The 20,337-nt window shown below is 35.0% G+C and overlaps 1 protein-coding gene across 1 annotated transcript in view; it reads left to right on the top strand.

Annotated features, from left to right (window-relative positions):
- Window positions 1-20,337, top strand: part of USP33 (ubiquitin specific peptidase 33) — a 65,116-nt gene that overhangs the window by 34,915 nt on the left and 9,864 nt on the right. Inside the window, exons 9-21 of the mRNA XM_006086103.3 lie at window positions 3,156-3,234; window positions 4,960-5,377; window positions 7,277-7,423; window positions 8,662-8,783; window positions 9,942-10,114; window positions 10,216-10,310; window positions 10,946-10,979; window positions 14,296-14,341; window positions 14,775-14,955; window positions 15,584-15,710; window positions 16,934-17,103; window positions 18,702-18,783; window positions 19,530-19,638. Of these exons, the coding sequence (XP_006086165.1) occupies window positions 3,156-3,234; window positions 4,960-5,377; window positions 7,277-7,423; window positions 8,662-8,783; window positions 9,942-10,114; window positions 10,216-10,310; window positions 10,946-10,979; window positions 14,296-14,341; window positions 14,775-14,955; window positions 15,584-15,710; window positions 16,934-17,103; window positions 18,702-18,783; window positions 19,530-19,638 (1,783 nt within the window). The remainder of the gene's footprint in view (window positions 1-3,155; window positions 3,235-4,959; window positions 5,378-7,276; window positions 7,424-8,661; window positions 8,784-9,941; window positions 10,115-10,215; window positions 10,311-10,945; window positions 10,980-14,295; window positions 14,342-14,774; window positions 14,956-15,583; window positions 15,711-16,933; window positions 17,104-18,701; window positions 18,784-19,529; window positions 19,639-20,337) is intronic.

Genomic DNA, 20,337 nt, shown 5'->3' with positions numbered 1-20,337 from the left:
AAACTGGACTGTCTGGCATAAGGCTGGAACACGAGGGTGGCTTACTCTCAGAGGTGCTTGGCAGCGTTCATTGTTCCTGCATGGGGCCGTGGGATACAGAGACCCAGAGACCTATCGGGGCAGGGCTGACGGGCAACCATTGCTGTTTACACTGCCCTGTGTTTCCCTGAGACCATGCCCCACCCAAGCTATGCGCAGAAGCTTTTGCATATGAATGGCCTGGCCTTTTGCAACCTAACCTAACAAACTGAAGCTGAGTCAAAGAACCCCAGAGCTTCCAAAAGAAGACCTAAGGCTCATCAGCAGCCAGCATTGCTTCACAGCTGCACCTCATCTGGGCACCTCCAACCCCAAACAAAGAGGAGGAATCTGCAGATCTTTCTGTAGCTCCTGCTGGGTGGTCTCAGGCAGTGGCTGACTTTGTACCTCCTTGGAGATCCAAGAGCCAGTGTACCCAGTGGTTAAAGTGAGACCACACCAGATTACAACTCTTCAGATCCATAAGAGACACACTCAGGGGGCAGACTCGGTGAACACCAAAGCCCCACTGAAGCAAGTCCTGCCCCATAAGGGTGTTTCCAGCACTGCAGTTCTCCCATTGTAGACACAACTGGTTCTCTCAGCCAATTGTTCTGGAGGTTAATTCCTCCCAGTGATACCAACAGCAATCAAGGCTTAACTACAACAAGACTGTGCACACAGCCCACAAAGGGGTGCACCAAGAGCGTCCACCTCAGGTGACTGGGGAGGCCGAGCCACTGGGCCCTATAGGACACCTAGCACACAAAGCCACTCTATTAGCACAGGGAAGCAGCCACAATGTGGAGACAAAGAAACATGTCACAAATGAAAGAAATGGAGGAAAGCAAACTACTTGATAAAGAGTTCAAAACCACGGTTATAAGGTTAACTCAAGAATCTTCTAGAAACCTCTGAGAAATTTAGTGAGACCCTCAAGGATGTGAAAAAGGACCAATTAGAAATTAAGCATACACTGACTGAAGTAAAGAATAATATACAGAGATCCAACAGCAGACTAGAGGGTCCCAAGAATCAAGTCAAAGATTTGAAATACGAAGAAGCAAAAATCACCCAACCAGAAAAGTAAAATGAAAAAAGAATCCAAAAATATGAAGATAGTGTAAGGAGCCTCTGGGACAACTTCAAGCGTACCAACATCTGAATTATGGGGGTGCCAGAAGAAGAGAGAGAGCAAGATATTGAAAACCTATTTGAAGAAATAATGACAGAAAACTTCCCCCACCTGGTGAAAGAAATAGACTTAAAAGTCCAGGAAGCACAGAGAACCCCAAGCAAAAGGAATCCAAAGAGGACCACACCAAGTCACATCATAATTAAAATGCCAAGGGCAAAAGACAAAGAGAGAATTTTAAAAGCAGCAAGAGAAAAACAGTCAGTTACCTACAAGGGAGTACCCATACGACTGTCAGCTGATTTCTCAACAGAAACTCTGCAGGCCAGAAGGGAGTGGCAAGAAATATTCAAAGTGATGAATAGCAAGGACCTACAACCAAGATTACCCTGCAAAGCTATCATTTATAATTGAAAGTCAGATAAAGAGCTTCACAGATAAGAACAAGCTAAAGGAGTTCATCACCACCAAAACAGTATTATATGAAATGCTGAAGGGTATTCTTTAAGAAGAGGAAGAAGAAAAAAGTAAAGATAAAAATTATGAACAACAAAGTGACAACAAATACATATCTATCAACAAGTGAATCTAAAAATCAAGTGAATAAAAAATATAATGAACAGAATAAATGGGTGAATATAATAGAATCAGGGGCATAGAAAGGGAGTGGACTGACAATTCTCAGGGGGAAGAGGGTGTGGAGGGTGCAGGAAGAGACTGGCCAAAAATTGAACACCTATGGACGAGGACAGTGGGGGGACGTACGGGTATGGGGTGGGGTGGGAACGAGGTGGAGGGGAGCTATGGGGAGAAAAAAGGAACAACTGTAATAATCTGAACAATAATGACTTATTTTTGAAAAAAATAGAAAAATGGAATTGAGGAAGATACAAACAAGTGGAAACATATACCATGTACAGTGGGGCCTTGACTTAGGAGTTTAATTCGTTCCGTGACGGAGCTTGTAACTCAAATTACTCCTATGTCAAATCTTAAAGTGAATGAGTGAGGCACGTGATGCTGGGCTGATGTTGTGGTGTTCACTGTGACGTTCGCTGCGCCAACTAGCGGTGGGGTATCTGAAGCTGGCTCATAACCCGAATTTTAAAAAATCGGCTGAGAGATGGCTCGTATCTTGAAAAACTAGTTAGTCGGGACACTCGTAAGTCAAGGCCCCACTGTACATGGATAGAAAGAATTAACATCATTAAAATGTCCCTACTACCCAGAGGAATCTACAGATTCAACGCAATCCCTATTAAAGGACCAATGGCATATTTCACAGATTTAAAACAATATCCCAGAAATTTATATGGAACCAAAAAAGACCATGAATATCGTCAGCAATCTTGAGAAAGAAGAACAAAGTTGAAAGAATCACAATACCAGATATCAAACTATACTATAAAGCTATTGTAATCAAAATAGTCTATTACTGGCACAGGAACAGGCATATAGACCAATGGAATAGAACAGAGACCCCAGAAATTTACCCATACCAATATGGTCAATTAATATTTGACAAAGGAGGCAAGAGCATATAATGGAATAAAGATTGTCTCTTCGCCCTAACCGGTTTGGCTCAGTGGATAGAGCGTTGGCAGCTGATCGATGTTTCTCTCTCATATATTGGTTTACTTTTCATTTGTTTTCATGGGTATTTAATGTCCGGTTTTAAATTTTTAGTTAGATAGTATACTAGGTACACTTACCTTAATTACCCCAGAAATTTTAAGTAAATAAATTTTTATTTTAAATAATTCAGTATTTTTGAAACATTATATAGTAGAGTATGATAATTTCGTTAGGGAAGAGAACAAAATATAGCCTAAATATCAATAATTAGCTGTCTGACAAGCCTATGAAACATAATACTGGGCAATTTTGAATGATTTTTTTGAAACACAAACACTTTTCAATTTAATACCGTCAATTATTGATTGCTAAATTCTAAATAAACAAAACATCACAAATTTCTCATTAAAAATGTTTTGTTCCTTAGGCCAGGTTCTGTTGTGCCTACTAATCTGTTTCAAGGAATTAAAACTGTAAATCCAACTTTTCGGGGGTATTCTCAGCAGGTATGTCTTCATTGTTTTTTCATAATATTCATCTTTAATAAATTTGCAACATGCCATTATGTATTATGCTATTATGTGGTCATTTGTATTTCTTCCTATATAATTTATTTGTTCATTTATTTATTACTTTTCTCGCATGTCTTTATTTAACAAGAATAATCTTTTATCTTATTTTCTTCTTACATTTTTCTATCCTTATCTTAATTTTCTATATTCCTAGAAATTTTGAGTTTTGGGGTGGGTAAACCTATATATATAAAAGGCTAAGTGACTGACCATCCATCCATCCATCTGACTGACTGACCAGCCGGTACATATGACACGACTGGCAATTTAAAAATAAATGTTGACTCACGCATGCACGATACATATAAAGCTCTTGCTGGCACCAATCCAGACAGAGTAGGAATATTCCTACCTTGTTTTCAGACATGGTCAGTTATATGTTGCTTTCTCTCGAGTTCAAAGAGCATGTGACGTTAAAGTTATAAATACTTCATCACAAGGGGAATTAGTCAAGCACTATGAATGTGTTTTTACTCTTAATGTGGTATACAGTGAGATATTAGAATAAGTTTAATCAATTTATCAGTCATTGTTTATATCATGTTTTTATTTTTATATCATGTCTTTGTTATATTATTATTGTTTTTAATCAATTTATATATTATTTTCATATACATTTTACTAATTTTCATCTCTGACACTTCTATTATAGAGAAAGGGCAAATAGCGATATTAAAATATTTCTAATTAATTCCCTTTCAATGTGCATGAATCCGTGCACTGGGCCACTAATGTCAATAATTCTAGTGCTTTTAACTTTGAAATGTTCTACATCAGAGATAAATTTTCATCTATGCTTTTTATATTTTATGCTTTCATTTTTGAAAAATGTAATTTTTCAATACATATTATTTATTTCATATTACAATATGATCCAAATATTATTTTTTACAAATAGCTAACAAAGTACCAAACTGTAAATTTAAGACTTATAAAATATGATTTAAAAAATCTCTTTCTATTGTTTTTTGTGCTTACATTAATATATAAAATAGGATCTGTTTCTGGGCTTCCTACTCTGTTTCATTTACCTATATTTTTTTGTATTAGTACTAATGGTAGTTTCAATTATTGTAGTTTTATATAATATCTTCTAGTATTCATACCTGACCCTAACATTTTTCTTTTTCAAAACAATACCTATTCCCTGTTAAGTTTTTCTTGTGCAAATTCCTGGATCACCAGAGACTGTGATTTTGTAGATATGATTTGGGGCTTACAAATTTGTATTTTTAATAAGCATTTCAGGTTGATTAAAGATTTCTCTTTAAGATATATTACAAAATTGGATAAAGCTTTAATTTTAAGTTAAAGTATTTGAATTTAGGACATCTCTCTGAATAGTCACACGAAGCAAATCCAGGTTTTCTTTATACCTTACTCCTCCACTTTTTAAAAATAGCAGCACTACTAAAAGCTGACCACCAGATCATCTTCAGTTTTATAATTACTTTTGTTTCATTTACATAACTTTTTACGATTTGGTGCTTCCCATCCCTCCAATGCCTTATGTTCTATGAAGTTGTATTTCCTCAGTATAATGCTACACATTTAGTTGATAACAGTTGACAACCACATTCTGTATATTTTTCCTTAAGTTTCTACATGCATACACATATTTTTCATGAAGCAGTAATATCTATTTTGCTTTTACATTAGGATGCTCAAGAATTCCTTCGATGTTTAATGGATCTGCTTCATGAAGAACTGAAAGAACAGGTCATGGAAGTAGAAGAAGATGCTCAAACGATAATGACTGAGGAGACCATGGAAGAAGACAAGAGCCAGTCAGATGTAGATTTTCAGTCCTGTGAATCTTGTAGCGGCAGTGATAAAGCTGAAAATGATAGTGGCTCTAGAGGCTTTTCTGAAGATAATAATGAGACAACAATGTTAATTCAGGATGATGAGAACAATTCAGAAATGTCAAAAGATTGGCAAAAAGAGAAGATGTGTAATAAGATTAATAAAGTAAATTCTGAAGGAGAATTAGATAAAGATAAAGACTCTGTGTCTGAAACAGACGATTTGAACAACCAGGAAACGGTTAAAGTGCAAATACACGGCAGAGCTTCAGGTGACAATTTTAATAATTTGAAAATAGTGTTTCATTGGTACACTGAGGGAAAATTAGCATGGCATGTGACTAAAATCAAAATACTTATTTACATATTAATGTTCACAGTTTATATTTAGCAAAGTAAGAATGAAATAGGATGATTAATAATTTTAGCTTAATATATTGTGTGTAGTATATGACATAGTTCAACCATACTAACTTGCAGAAAAGGGGAATTAAATAGTTATGTTTGGACTTTTTAAGTAGTAGAATTTAGCAGTATATGCATGTATGTGAGTATTAAGTTTATGTCATTTTAAGCAGATTCTGTTAAGATCCTGGGAAAAAGCAAAGTAATCCAGTTGCAGTTTTGTAAACATATACACTGTTACATTTAGGTTGCTGTTATTGGAATCTCATCAGCTCCGAAATATTTTCTATATGTGTTGTTAGTGTAGGACTTTAACTATAATGAGTCTTGTGTGATACATTCTAATACTAGTCAGTGTTCCTTTGAGAAAGAGCCAAGGGTCAAATGAAAGATGTTGAGCTAGATCCCTTTGTATTTTACATTTATTTCTTCAGTAGTTAACTTATCTTGGCTTAGTGTGGTATTTAGTTCTCCAAAGCACATAAAATTAAACCATCAGAGGTTCAAATTTTTTCTGATCTTAAAATAAGTGGCAGACAAGTAACAAAAATAATTTATTCTGTAATTACTGAAGAGTGAGAACCACTATACAACTTATTTAGGTATTTGAAAGAACCCAAAATTCCTTCTTAAGTGGTTCACCTCTGTATAGTGCATATATGCCTTCTAGTCAGGAAAACTTATTAGACTCCTTAATTATACTGCCCTTATGTATAGAAGTTGAATAGTTAATACATTGGAAGACTTAGCTTAGATGTTGTCCAGCCCTTGTAAAAAGTCTGGTTAAGGAACATACTCATTCTTTATTGCTGTTCTTATACATAGTAACTAATTGGTGACCTAGAATAGGGATATGAGCTTTTACATTTTTTAAAGACATGATTTAAAATGTGACAAAGATCATATGTGGCACACAAAACCTAAAATACTTACTCTCTGACCCTTTACAGGAAACATTTGCCAATTCTTGATCTAGATCATAGTAGCTTTATTCCCTTCAGAAAGGAGTGAGTCTCTTCGCTTCTTTCCCTCCAAATTTATGCAGTCTGCTTTTAGTCATGCTGGACATAATGAGAAATGCTTATGTGAAAGTAATTTATTTTGCATTATTCAGAAAAATCCCTGAAGTTGTTCTGTTTCAGGGTCTCTTAGGAACAATTCTCTTTTCTTAGGTAAATACTTATTGAGCACAGTTCCTTACTCGAATGCATGTTATGTATTGAGACTCCAACAGCAACTATTGACATAGTGCTCATGGAGCTTATTTTTTCTTGATTTATAATTTAGTTCCAAAAAAAGGTCCTTTCCTGCCAAAGGGGTCAATTTTATTTTATCACAGTAAGAATAAAATAATTTATAATGATTTTATGCCTAAATTTCTTACTAGATTTTGATTACTATGTTAGTTTGGAGAGATAATCTTTTTTCCCCACACTGTTTTAAAAGCTATTTTTTAAAAAACTGACAAATATCTTTTTTTAAATAACAAATTAGGACAAACATGATTCTCTTTGACTTTATATTTCCACGGTTCACTTCCTGAATGTCTACAATAGTAATGTGTTAAAAGCATTAATTGTATTCCTAGGGAGGAAATCACTGTTACTTCCCTTAGCACTTTGTCTATGAAGTATTTCACTCTACATTTATTAATGTGAATTGTGTTCAAAATCTCAAATGAAGAAACCTTTAACATAATTAACATTATTTGACAGGTAGAATAATTTTACTATTTAAAGTTATAACACAAATTTTTAATATTACAGAATATATTACCGATGTCCATTTGAATGACCTGTCTACACCACAGATCCTTCCATCAAATGAAGGTGTTAATCCACGTTTATCAGCAAGCCCTCCAAAATCAAAATCAGGCAATTTGTGGCCAGGATTGGCATCCACACAAAAAAGAGGTAGATGTTTCAGTTACTCAGGCTACTTTGTTTTGACCATTTAAAGTATTAATTATGAAATATTAATCAGTCCTTTAAAGTTGACAGCATAATTTTACACAACCATGATTTAAATTTTTTTTGTATGTGTGGCACAAATTTATATACAATAGAATTCTCTCTTGGTATAGAGTCCTGAGTTTTAATACATGAATAGATTCTTGTTACCACTACCACAAACAGAATATAGAACAGTTCCAACATCCCAAAGAATTCCCTTATACTACTGCTTGTAATCAGCTCTCCTACCCCTAACCCCTTTCTAATCACTAGTTCTGTTGCTCTGTCCTCTATTCTTATTGTTTTGCCTTTTCCAGAATATCATATAAATGGAATCATACAGTATGTAGTCTTTTGAAATAGATTTTTTTTCTCTCAGTATAATGCATTTGAGATAATAGTTACGTTGCATGTCTGAATAGTTCCTTTTTATTACTCATTGTATGACTATACTGCTCTTTATTCATTCACTCATTGAAGGACATTTGAATTGCTTCCTGTTTTTAGCAATTATGAATAATGCTATAAACATTTGTGTATAGGTTTCTCTATGAACATAAGTTTTCATTTGTCCAGAGTAAACACCTAGAAGTGGGATTATAAGGTTTTATGTTAGTTTTATGCTTTAAGTCATATGAAGTTGTTTTCAAGAGCGGCTGTATCATTTGCATTCACACCAGCTATGAATGAGAGTTCCAGTATTATAAAATGTAAAACTAGCAAACTCTTAGAAAAAACATAGGAAAAAACCTTAATGATGTTGTGTTAGACAAAGACATCAAAAGCATGATCCATAAAGGAAAAACAACAACAAAAACAACAGAAGACACTATTAAGAGAATGAAAAAAAGATAAGGTGGAGAAACAATATTTGCAAATCACATAACTGACAAAGCACTTGTATCTAGAATATATAAAGAACTCTCAGCTTAATTATAGAATCATTTCTTCAAATATAACTTTACTTAGAGTAAAAGCAAACAAGTAAAAGCAAAACTGTTCTGATTGAAGTCAAGATGGGGAGACTGAATCCCTCTTATTTCATTTGGTTTCTCCTTTTTTTAAAGCAAGGCTCTTCAATAGTATTTTGACAAATTTCGTCAGCATAGTAAATTTTATTGTTAAAGATTCCAGAGAAAAATGCTTAAAGAAAGGAGCTACTTTGATTTTAAAAAAATATTTCAACCCTTATTTCTCAGTCCTAGCTCAATCTGCATCATCCCCAAAGAGAAAAAAACAGCACAAGAAATACCGAAGTGTTATTTCAGACGTTTTTGATGGAACAATCATTAGTTCAGTGCAGTGTCTCACTTGTGACAGGGTGAGTATGAAGGAATTATAATACACAGGAATTTTTTGTCAAATGCTAGTTTTAAAAAAAACTGGCAAAATGGTATGAGAAGTTTACTGTAACTCCTCATCTGCTGCTGATTACACATGTGTTTCTTGTGTTTACGTTAGTGTAATTGATTCTAGACATAGAATTGTTTTTTGGGAATAATAGCAACATAGTTCTTAAAGATTGAGTCTTGACCCATCATTGGACAGGCATGAATCACAGGAAGATTAACTCTTTTCTTCATCTCTGGTCACATATAAAGGTAATTTGTTGCTCAGCAGTAAGAACTGGTAGCACCCACATTCTCATAAGGCTGATGAAATTAATATGCTGGGAAACTGTTGCTGCTCACAGGCACTGAACTGTGATTGTATCTTCTGCATTTGGTTATATGGCCTGTAAATATCTTCCTTTGTTAAGATTGGGGCTCAGACAATAAAGGTAGTATCAGATTCATATATAAGAACATATATTAAAATTATCATGAGTTCTTTAATAATACCTCTAAATCCCTGAGTTTCTTTGAGCTTTTCTTAAGAGCAGTTTTGCTTCAGTGTAGGAATGAATGTAACTACTGAAATTAAAATGACACTCCCCTCCAAACCCCCCATAAAACAACAACAATGCAGAAATAAGTTTTCAATTATTGTGTTAAAATCTTAAGTAAAACCTAAGGACTTCCAATAGGGTAATTTTAATGTATGCTGATTTGGTACCAAATATATAAATGGACTTGTCCTGACATGTTTTCAGCTATTTAAAAAAAATCACATGCTAGGTTTTACAACTTTTTAAAAAACATTTAAAAACTATTATGAAGAGGTCATTTCCAAATGTAAATACAGTAGTGCATAAGAGTTTGTACCTCCCACTACAGTGACTGGATGTGAGGTACTTCTCTATGCTGCAGTGTCCTCGAGTAATGTGATGTTAGTAGTTATCTCAGAAGGTTTATGTGAAGATTACATTTAGAACAGCACTTGGTAAAGAGGAAGTGTTTTGCTGTTGTTATTACAATAAAGCAATTTGATGTTTTTGTTTATCATAACTTGATTTGATCTTTGTAGTCTAAAATCTGTTCTCATAAATGTTTGAACTGGATTATTTTCATCCCATTCTTAAAACACAAAACAATTTTAGGTGTCTGTAACCCTGGAGACCTTCCAAGATCTATCCTTGCCAATTCCTGGCAAGGAAGACCTTGCTAAGCTGCATTCATCGAGTCATCCAACTTCCATAGTCAAAGCAGGATCATGTGGTGAAGCGTATGCTCCACAAGGGTGGATAGCTTTTTTCATGGAATATGTGAAGAGGTATGTATGCATTTTTTAAAAAATTGATTGATTGTTAAAACTGCTGTTTCTGCTGTACTGGCAGAACACTTCCTTTTTTTTTTCTATTGATAATGTTTCAGGTTTGTTGTCTCATGTGTCCCTACCTGGTTTTGGGGTCCAATAGTAACCTTGCAAGATTGTCTTGCTGCCTTCTTCGCTAGAGATGAATTAAAAGGTAAGAAATATGGCTAAATTGTTGTGGGTAATCTAAAATACTAGTAGGACTGAATAGAAAATGTTTATAAAAGCTAAGTTTTAAGGAGCTTAAGTAGTACTTGCCCATATTGCCACAGTGCCATTATCTACCGTGGTGATATAACTATAAATACCACAAATCATATCTTGAAATAATTTATACTAGTTCCTATAGTACTAGATAAGATGACATGTGAGGTGTCTTAAAACTTCTCAGGGATTCAAAGGGAAAATTCAACCAATATGAAAGTCTTATATATCTGGACTAGTCTGTGAATCCCTTCATAATATTTAAGATCCTTCAGTATTTTTATATGTGCAGCACTTTGTGTGGGCAGTCATGTAATGGGCAGTCAGTAAATTTGGTTGAGTGGGTGAATGGAAAGGATGTTCTTTAAGATAGGCTTTCAAGGTTGAAAAGAGAGGGAGGTCAGGGTGCTTTAGGCAAGGTATACATTGTGAGCTGACTCCTGGTCAGAGACTAAAAAATGTGAGCCTTGTGTTACTGTGCTGCAAGGTGAGCGAGCATGTGGCAGATTCAACAGAATTGCAGAACCAAAAGAAAATACCTTGCTTTTCATTTGAGAGGAGTGACCAGATTTGTTCTATTTTCAGGTGACAATATGTACAGTTGTGAAAAATGCAAAAAGTAAGTCTTATTGCCAGTGCTTTTAATAACATGTTCTGTATTTTAAATGGTATTTTGTTGTGGTGGTGGTTACTTTAATTGAGTTAAAATTCCACTTTATTTAGAAAAATAAAGGCTAGTGAACTTTGTCCTAATAAAAATAAAGAGGCTGGTTGTTCTATAAAACAAATTGGAAGCAAAAATGTAACAAATTTAATACACTTATCTAAGATGTAAGAGTGTATTTCGAGATTTAAAATAAGTATATAATTTTGCATAAAACTTTCCACATACATTATAAAAGATATATTGAGATATATAACATACATTTTCATTATATTAAGTTTTGTCATCATAAATAAGGAATATTCTCTTCTGGATTACCATGTTAACAGACTGAATTCAAAGAAGTGAGAGTGGCTGTAAATTATGCAGTTTCAAATCTATGTAAAATTCAGAAGGTTTATACCAACCTTGATGTTACCTGCTGTATGATGGCAGAATAGAAATACAGTTAAACAAAGTATGGATTTTCTTTCTTTTTAAAAAAATATATTTTTATTGATTTTGGAGGGGAAGGGAGAGGGAGAGAGAGATAGAAACATCAATAATGAGAATCATTGATCAGCTGCCTCCTGCACTCCGAGCCCACAACCTGGGCATATGCCCTGATCAGGAATTGAACCATGACCTCCTGGTTCATAGGTTGATGCTCAACCACGGAGCCATGCCAGTCAGGATGGATTTTGTTTCTTTATATTTAGTAGTAGTTACCTTGTTCTGTGTTGTAATAAATTCAGGCTTTTAAGGCTTCTTGGAGGTAAGTTAGAAAAGTAATTGGTGAATTGAAGGCAAATATGTTTGAGATAGAGTGAACTGGTAAATATTTTTTAAATCTCTCTAATAGAAAAATAATGGTCTCCTAATAAGATATAGAATCTTTATAATACAAACTTCTGTCTGTTGGCAATAATCACAGAGAAATGTTGGTCTGCAGCAATTAGTCTTCTTCATGACAAAAAGGAATGGCATATTTGGTCAATAAGGATGAAAGGCTGCCTTGTACTTTCTAGAAAAGATTATACTTCTAGAAAATTGGAAAGTATTATTGATTTGTCCTTGAAGCCATATCTTGCTGAAGAGGGTGTTGGCCTACAGGGGGGAACCTGGTTTGAGAAAAACTCGCCAACTAGTACGAGATAATACTAGTGGAGATGGAAAAGAACCTTGCATCAACCCCCAAATCCAAGGTAGAAATCTGTCAATTGTATATTAATATAGATTATTACTAATAATCAGCCTATATCTCAAATTGTTTCCACTTTTAAGAAGAAAGGTTATATTTGTGGCACATAGATGGGTCTTGAGAGTATCATGCTAAGCAAAATAAGTCAGATGGAAAAGGACAAGAACCATATAATTTTTCACTCATGTGGTATATAAAACAGCAAAAATGTGCAAACAAAACCAACAAACAAACTTACAGACACAGACAATAGTATGGTGGTTACCAGAGGGGAAAGGGGCTTCAGGGGGTGGAGAGGGTGAAGAGGGTAAAAGGGGTCAAATATATGGTGATAGAAGGAGACCAGACTTTGGGTGGTGAGCACATGATGTTTTATAGAACTGTACACTTGAAACTTACGTCGTTATTGTCCAGTGCTACCCCAATAAATTTAATTTTTTTAAAAAGAAACGTATAATAAATATGTTGACCTGACCAACCAATTCCATGAAATTGGGATTTTTTAAAAAATATATATTTTATTTTTTTTATTTATTTTTTATTTTTTTATTTTTCGCTTAAAGTATTACAAAGGGTATTACATAAGTGTCCTTTTTTTTCCCCCCCGCCCTTGACAAACCCCTACCCTCCCTTACCCCCCAGTGTCTTATGTCCATTAGTTATGCTTATATGCATGCATACAAGTCCTTCGGTTGATCTCTTACTCCCCTCCCTCCTGCCCCCCAACTCTCTCTGGCCTTCCCACTACAGAAAGGAAGGGAGAGGGATAGAGAGTTAGAAACATCAATGAGAGAGAAACATCGATCAGCTGCCTTCTGCACACCTCCTACTGGGGATGTGCCCGCAACCAAGGTACATGCCCTTGACCGGAATCGAACCTGGGGCCCTTCAGTCCGCAGGCCGACGCTCTATCCACTGAGCCAAACTGGTTAGGGTGAAATTGGGATTTTATTTTACCCAGTTTTACTTGATAATCTGGATTTTTTTATGTGTGTGTGTGTTTAATATATTTTTATTGATTTCAGAGAGGAAGGGAGAGGGAGAGAGAGATAGAAACATCAATGATGAGAGAGAATCATTGACTGGCTGCCTCCTGCATGCTCCCAGTGGGGATTGAGCCTGCAACCCGGGCATGTGCCCTTGACTGGAATTGAACCTGGGACCCTTCAGTCCACAGGCCAGTGCTCTATCCACTGAGCCAAACCAGCTAGGGCGATAAGCTGGATGGTAATAAAAGTGTAAGCAGGCCATGGATAGGAGGACTTTTATTTATTAATTTAAATTTTTTTAAAAAAATTATAGTTGACATTCAATATTATATTAGTTTCAGGCGTACAACCTAGTGGTTAGATAGTGATCGCCCTGATAAATCATTATCTGTGTGATTTCATATATTGTTATTACAATATTATTGACCACATTCCCTATGCTACACTTTACATCCCCGTGACTATTTTGTAACTTATAGTTGTACTTTTTTTTTTTAATCCTCACCCAAGGATATTTTTCCATTGATTTTTAGAGAGAGGGGAAGAGAGTTTGAGAAAGAGGGAGAAACATTGATGTGAGAGAGATACATCAATTGGTTGCCTCCTGTATGTGTCCCTACTGGGATAGAGCCTGCAACTGAGATACATGCCCTTGACTGAAATCAAACCTGAGACCCTTCAGTCCTAGGGCTGACACTGTAACCATTGAGCAGAACTGGCCCCTTCACCTTTTTCACCCAACCCTTTAACTCCCCTCCCATCTGGCAAGCATCATTTTGTTCCCTGTATCTATGAGTTTGTTTATGTTTTGATTGCTTGTTTACAAAAAATTAAATTTTATCAAAGAATCACACAACTCCCTACATTTTTATTACTGATAGCTTAGTTTAAATAATTTTTTACAATAAGGGACTCCAGTGTTTTATTAGTGTATATTTTTTCATGTATAGCATATAATTCATTAGTGAGCATTTTCAGTCTGAGGTCTTTTGTCTCTGCATTTTCTAAAAGACTTTATTGAATATTTGAAAATACTAAAGCTTTTTTCCATTCCTATGGGAAATGGGTTTATTTTAATTGTTTTTCTCTTTTCTCGCCTTAGGTTGAGGAATGGAGTAAAGTTTTGTAAAGTACAAAAGTTTCCTGAGGTATGGGCTTTATTATAATTCAATTTATTTTTTCTGGTAGAAACACAATGAATTAGTAGTAAATTTTTTTAGCATGGGTAAATAATGGACTGTTTCTGTTGACCAGTTGCTATTTATGTCCTATTAGGGGTATCCATTTTTAAAATACTGAGTTACATAGCAACTAAGTGCCCTTACCAGTGAAACGATGTTGAGCACAGCTTAATCAGACATTGTGGGCTCTTGCAGGTAGAAAGCGTAAAATTAGAAAACCCAGTAGCTGTAAATTTAGTAAGTACCATGTTTCACTATTTCCACATTTTAACACCTCTGGAATGAGGTTATCATAATTGCAGAACAATGTTTAACCTTGACACTTAATTCAATACGTATATTTAATAGACTCCTTTAGCATATAAAGCAATAGAATCTTAATGTTGCCTTTCTCTTTTAGATTTTATGCATCCATCTCAAAAGATTCAGACATGAACTGATGTTTTCCACCAAAATCAGTACCCATGTTTCATTTCCACTGGAAGGCCTGGATCTTCAGCCATTTCTTGCTAAAGATAGTCCAGCTCAAATTGTTACCTATGATCTTCTGTCAGTCATTTGTCATCATGGAACTGCAAGTAGTAAGTATACAGGTTTGACATATGTTCTTAGATTATATTAAAAATAGTAAACATCTGAGTTGATCTTTTAAGTAAGACCTTATTGAACCAAAGAAAACATTGTAAAAGTAGATTTTTTAAAATTAATTTTTATTTTATTTTGGTTATTAAAAACATGTTAAGCTGTGGTCGGTTGCTCAGTGGCGGGAGGCAACCAATTGATGTGATGTTTCTCTCTCTTTCTCTCCTCTCCTTCCCATTCCTCCCTTCAACTCTCTCTAGAAATCAATGGGAAAAATATCCTTGGGTGAGGATTAAAATAAAACAAAAAGTCAAAAAATTTAGGAAATTGAATAATTTTACTCTGAAGTTGGAAATACTGGAAAACTATATTTTGTATACAATTAAATAATAAGTACTGTAACATGATCATTTTTACTCTGGGGTTTTTAAGGTTACATTTGCTATCCTTATTTGTGTTTCCTCAAGTGATGGTGGTGAGGATATATACATACTGGGAAAAAATTATAGGTCTTGCTGTATCTCAGTCTCTGCTAAGAACTTGGACTATAAAAGTAGTTTGTTTTCCATTCTTGTATTAATTGGTATTACTGAAATGATTTAAAAAAATTTTTTCTTAAAAATTCAGGTGGACACTATATTGCCTACTGCCGAAACAATTTAAATAATCTCTGGTATGAATTTGACGATCAGAGTGTCACTGAAGTTTCAGAATCTACTGTACAAAATGCGGAAGCTTATGTTCTTTTTTATAGGTAAGGAAGTAACTCACAGATAGGCTACTTTAATAAATAAGAAATATCTCACTTTGGGGTTATCAGTGACTTCTAAGACTTTCAAAATGGATTGCTGCGTAAAAATTAGAAATTGTTTTACTCTCATTTGAGTATCTGAGTAAAATAAAGTGAAAGGTTGCATGCAGAATGATCCTTTAAGAAAATGTTAAATCATTTAGTTGAATGGCAAAGAAAGGTACAGTTGACCCTTGAACAACATGGGTTTGAACTTTGTGGGTCTCCTTATACATGGATTGTTTTCAATACTATATTGTTTTCAATCTGAGGTTGGGAGTTATGGATGTGGAGGGCTGACTGTGCATTGAGCTATGCTACTTTATTTTTTATTTCTTAAAATATATTTTATTGATTTTTTACAGAAAGGAAGGGAGAGGGATAGTTAGAAACATAGATCAGCTGCCTCCTGCACACCCCCTACTGGGGATGTGCCCGAAACCAAGGTACATGCCCTTGACCGGAATTGAACCTCGGACCTTTCAGTCTGCAGGCTGACACTCTATCCACTGAGCCAAACCAGTTAGGGCGAGTTATGCTACTTTATGTAGGGAACTTGAGCATTCACAGATTTTGTTATCTGCGGGTGGGGAGTAAGGAGGGAGGCTGGAATCAATACTTTGTGGGTACCAAGGGACAACTAAATTTTTGTGAAGTCCGAAGTTATATATGGATTTCTGAATGCACAGGAGTGGGAGGGGGTGGTGTTGGGTGCCTTAATCCCCTGTGTTGTTCAGTGTCAACTGTATTTTCTTTTAGGAATATTGGTTTTAATAAAAATAATTAGGCACTTGATGGTAGGAATTAAGTACAAAATTTTCTTCTGAAATAGCTAATAAGATATTACTATAACAATAAATCTTATACTAAAAAATATCAATTTTATAAGAGTAAATGCTAGCTACTGAAACAGCAAACAGAATAACTATTTAGATTGATTTTATTAACAAACATTTGTTAATAAACGTTTATGTGGTTACCAGTAGTTAAGATACAGTATTGCCCCTAGAGTTGTATAATGTAGTGTTGGAGGTTGATAGACAGTATATTTCTCTTGAATAATTCCCAAGAGCCAATAAGATTCACAGTATTAATGTGTAAAGTTTAGTAATGAAGAGAAAAGATTCACTTACTAGTCTAATGGAATAAAATGCACATTGAATTTAAAGAATCATTGTTCTTAATAGGAAGAGCAGTGAAGAGGCACAAAAAGAGAGACGAAGGATATCAAATTTGTTGAACATAATGGAACCAAGTCTCCTTCAGTTTTATATTTCTCGACAGTGGCTAAATAAATTTAAGACCTTTACTGAACCTGGCCCTATTTCAAATAATGATTTTCTCTGTATTCATGGAGGTAAGAAATTCTGTAATGGAAAGTAATGGTAAGAATTTACTGTTAAATAATTGACATATTAGGAAAGACCCAAGAATTTTCTTCTTCCATTTATTTCTGATTTCCCCATCTGCAGTCCAACTTAAATGTGTTTCATTCACTATGGTTTCAGAAATTGGGCTTTTTCTTCTAATTATAGGTAATCTGTAGCTTCTTCATAGAACAGATAAGTATTGAGTACCTGTTCCAAATCCTGTGCTAGAACCTGAGAATAGCAAAGACACTACTTCTGTTCTCAAAGCTCTTGATTTCATAGTAGAGACAGACATATCAACAACCAGTTAAGATACACAGTGATCGCTTATTTTACACACTAGAGGCCCAGTGCATGAAATTCGTGCACGGGTGGGGTCCCTAGGCTTGGCCAGTGATCAGGGCCGATCGGGGCCTGCCAGTGGGGAAGTAGGGACAGAGGTGGGGGGAGGGACCATGGGAGGTTGGCCACTGGCCCCAGGAGGGAGCCGACCCTCAGACCCCCTGGGAAAGGGGCCATGTCCGCCGCCACCCACTCCCAGCCACCCACCCCGAATTCCCCATTCCAGCCCAGGGCTTGGCCCCGGTCAGGCAATCGGGGCCTGCGGGGGGGGGGGGGGGGTAGGAACTGCTGGAGGTTGGCTGTGGGAGTGCACTGACCACCAGGGGGCAGATTCTGCATTGAGCGTCTGCCCCCTGGTGGTCAGTGCGCATCATAGCGACTGGTCGTTCTGGTAGTTTGTTCATAATGGTTGCTTATGTTTTTATATATATAGATAATTTTTCTCACCCAGGAGGCACCCAGCTACCAACTGTATCTGTGGCTCCTATCCCTTTTGTCTAAATGAAAGGCTCTCTCTTCTCCTGAGTATAAAAATGTACTTAAAATTTAACAAAAAACCTCATATAGTTATTTGCTAAATATAATTTATGCCTTTGTGATTGGCTATGTTAATGTTTGTTCCCATGAAAAATGACACTTTAGTGTGGCACCTTGATTATATTTCATGATTGAAGAATTGATATTTTCATTAATTATTTTTTCAGTGAAATGAAGAGATAGTAGGGATATCCTGTATTGGATTTAGAAACATAAACCTTGAAAATATATCATTATGTGAATTTTTGTCTCATTTTCAAACTTGAACTACTAACATAGGCTCCTTCTGTTCTAAATCTGCCTGTGAATCTTTTATGCCATTTGTCTGTGCCTGGCTTTTATTACATTGATTTCTGTAAGTGCCTCATTTTTTCTGCTACCTTGTAAGCTCCATGAAGAAAAGATTGTTTCTTATTTATCTTTGATTTCCCCCCAAAACATAATCAAGGCTTAGTAAAGTATACGTAACTTAAATACTTGAAGATCTTGGTTGACTCATATTCCTCTATTTCAAGAAATACACTTAGCTCTAGGAGCATAATCACCAAAAATGCTTATACTTACTAATTTTTAACTTTTTTGGAGGGGTTTCAAGAATAATGATTGAAAAATGCCAATGATTAATCAGTTAAAAAATGAGTTTAACCTTTGAGAGTAATATAAAGCAATTTAAGAATGAAATAGACCCATGTAAATATTTTTTTAGGTATTCCTCCACGAAAAGCTAGTTATATTGAAGACCTGGTTTTGATGCTGCCTCAGAACATTTGGGATAACCTATATAGCAGGTTTGTTTTTTTAAATCAAACAATATGGTATTGCAAAAATCAGTTTGTTGTGGAACTCGTTAAAATTGGATTATTTTATATACGCTTTTTGTGTTTTATGTTGCTTAGGTAAAATATTCCCTTTTTCCTTCATTTATTCAGAGTGTGAGTCACTAGATTTTATAGCCTAGATAATTAATTCTAATTCTTACGTGCTGGTTATCTGAATCTATAAAAGTATTCTGTGATATATAACTCTTAAATTTTAAAGTTTTAAATTTTATTTTAAAGCATTCACATGTAATTTCCTTATTATGTTTTCCTTAGTGAAATATTGAAAATAATTTATTCCATAAATTCTTAGTTGAGAGGTCAGGGGAAGCCTCTTTCTGATTAAAAGTTGATGAAGACTATGGCTATATAAGTAAGATTTATATGTTGTATGCTAATTTTGAAAACTACCTCTTTTACTTGGTTTTGTTGTGGCTTCAAACATATTTTTGTAGCAGAAGTAATTATAAGGGAAAGTTAAAATACAGGTAAAGCAGGTTATTAGTTAATAAACTGATAAAGTCATTGACCCTGATAAACATAACGTCAAACCATTAGGATTATTTGATTTTTACATTAGTTTAAATATGACTGAGAATTTTCCTGTGAGGATTTATTTACTAGGTACTTAACCATTGACTAAAAGTTGGAGACAAATTTGCTAGAGCATCAGCTTTTTTCAAGATTGTCATAATTACAAAATTTTTATGCTTTAGGTATGGAGGAGGACCAGCTGTCAACCATCTGTACATTTGTCACACTTGCCAAATTGAGGCAGAGAAAATTGAAAAAAGAAGAAAAACTGAATTGGAAATTTTTATTCGGGTAAATAAAGTGGTACTTTTCAAATTAAAAATATGCTTTAGGGTAAAGATAAAGAACTGACAATTAACAGAACTGTATTATGTTAATGAAATGATTGGATGAAAGTTGCAATAGATTTTTAAGTGCTCTGATTATTTAACAGTGCAAGTCACAACAATGTAGTGAGTTAAGTTCTCTTTTTGTGGGTTTTTGTTTTCATGGATTGGTAATGAATTTTGTTTTATGGATTGGCACTGGTAAGAAATCTCCTTGTTGAAGTCGTAAATTATAGATTTCCTTAAGTTAGTGTTTTTCTGTAACTATTTTCCCAGACCGCATTCTCTACTTTCATCCCTTTGTGAAATATAATATTATTTTGTGGGACTCTCTATACTTATAAAATATACCTAGTTTCCACAAAGTGAGCTTAGTATGATGTGTTCCCTGATTGCAAGCAACAGAAAGTCTGGTCACAGAACCATCAGGGAGAGCTGAACAACCAGGTTTTATGGACCAGGACTAGTACAGTTCCATTTATCTAGGTTATAAGAAGTAAGTCTCCTCAAAATGCTGCTGTCAATAACACAGCTCCAGCTTTTCACTTATGGTCCAAATTCATCTTGTTCCACCCCCCCCCCACACACACCTTTTTTTAAACAATGTGTTGGCATAAAAAATAACAAGAGTACAAAAATAAGTGCCTTTGATGGACTGGAGGTT

Source organism: Myotis lucifugus, unplaced genomic scaffold (genome assembly GCF_000147115.1).
Source record: "Myotis lucifugus unplaced genomic scaffold, Myoluc2.0 scaffold_25, whole genome shotgun sequence".
Lineage (NCBI taxonomy): Eukaryota > Metazoa > Chordata > Mammalia > Chiroptera > Vespertilionidae > Myotis > Myotis lucifugus.
Note: the sequence above shows the minus strand (reverse complement) of the source record. Positions and strands in the feature narration are given on the sequence as shown.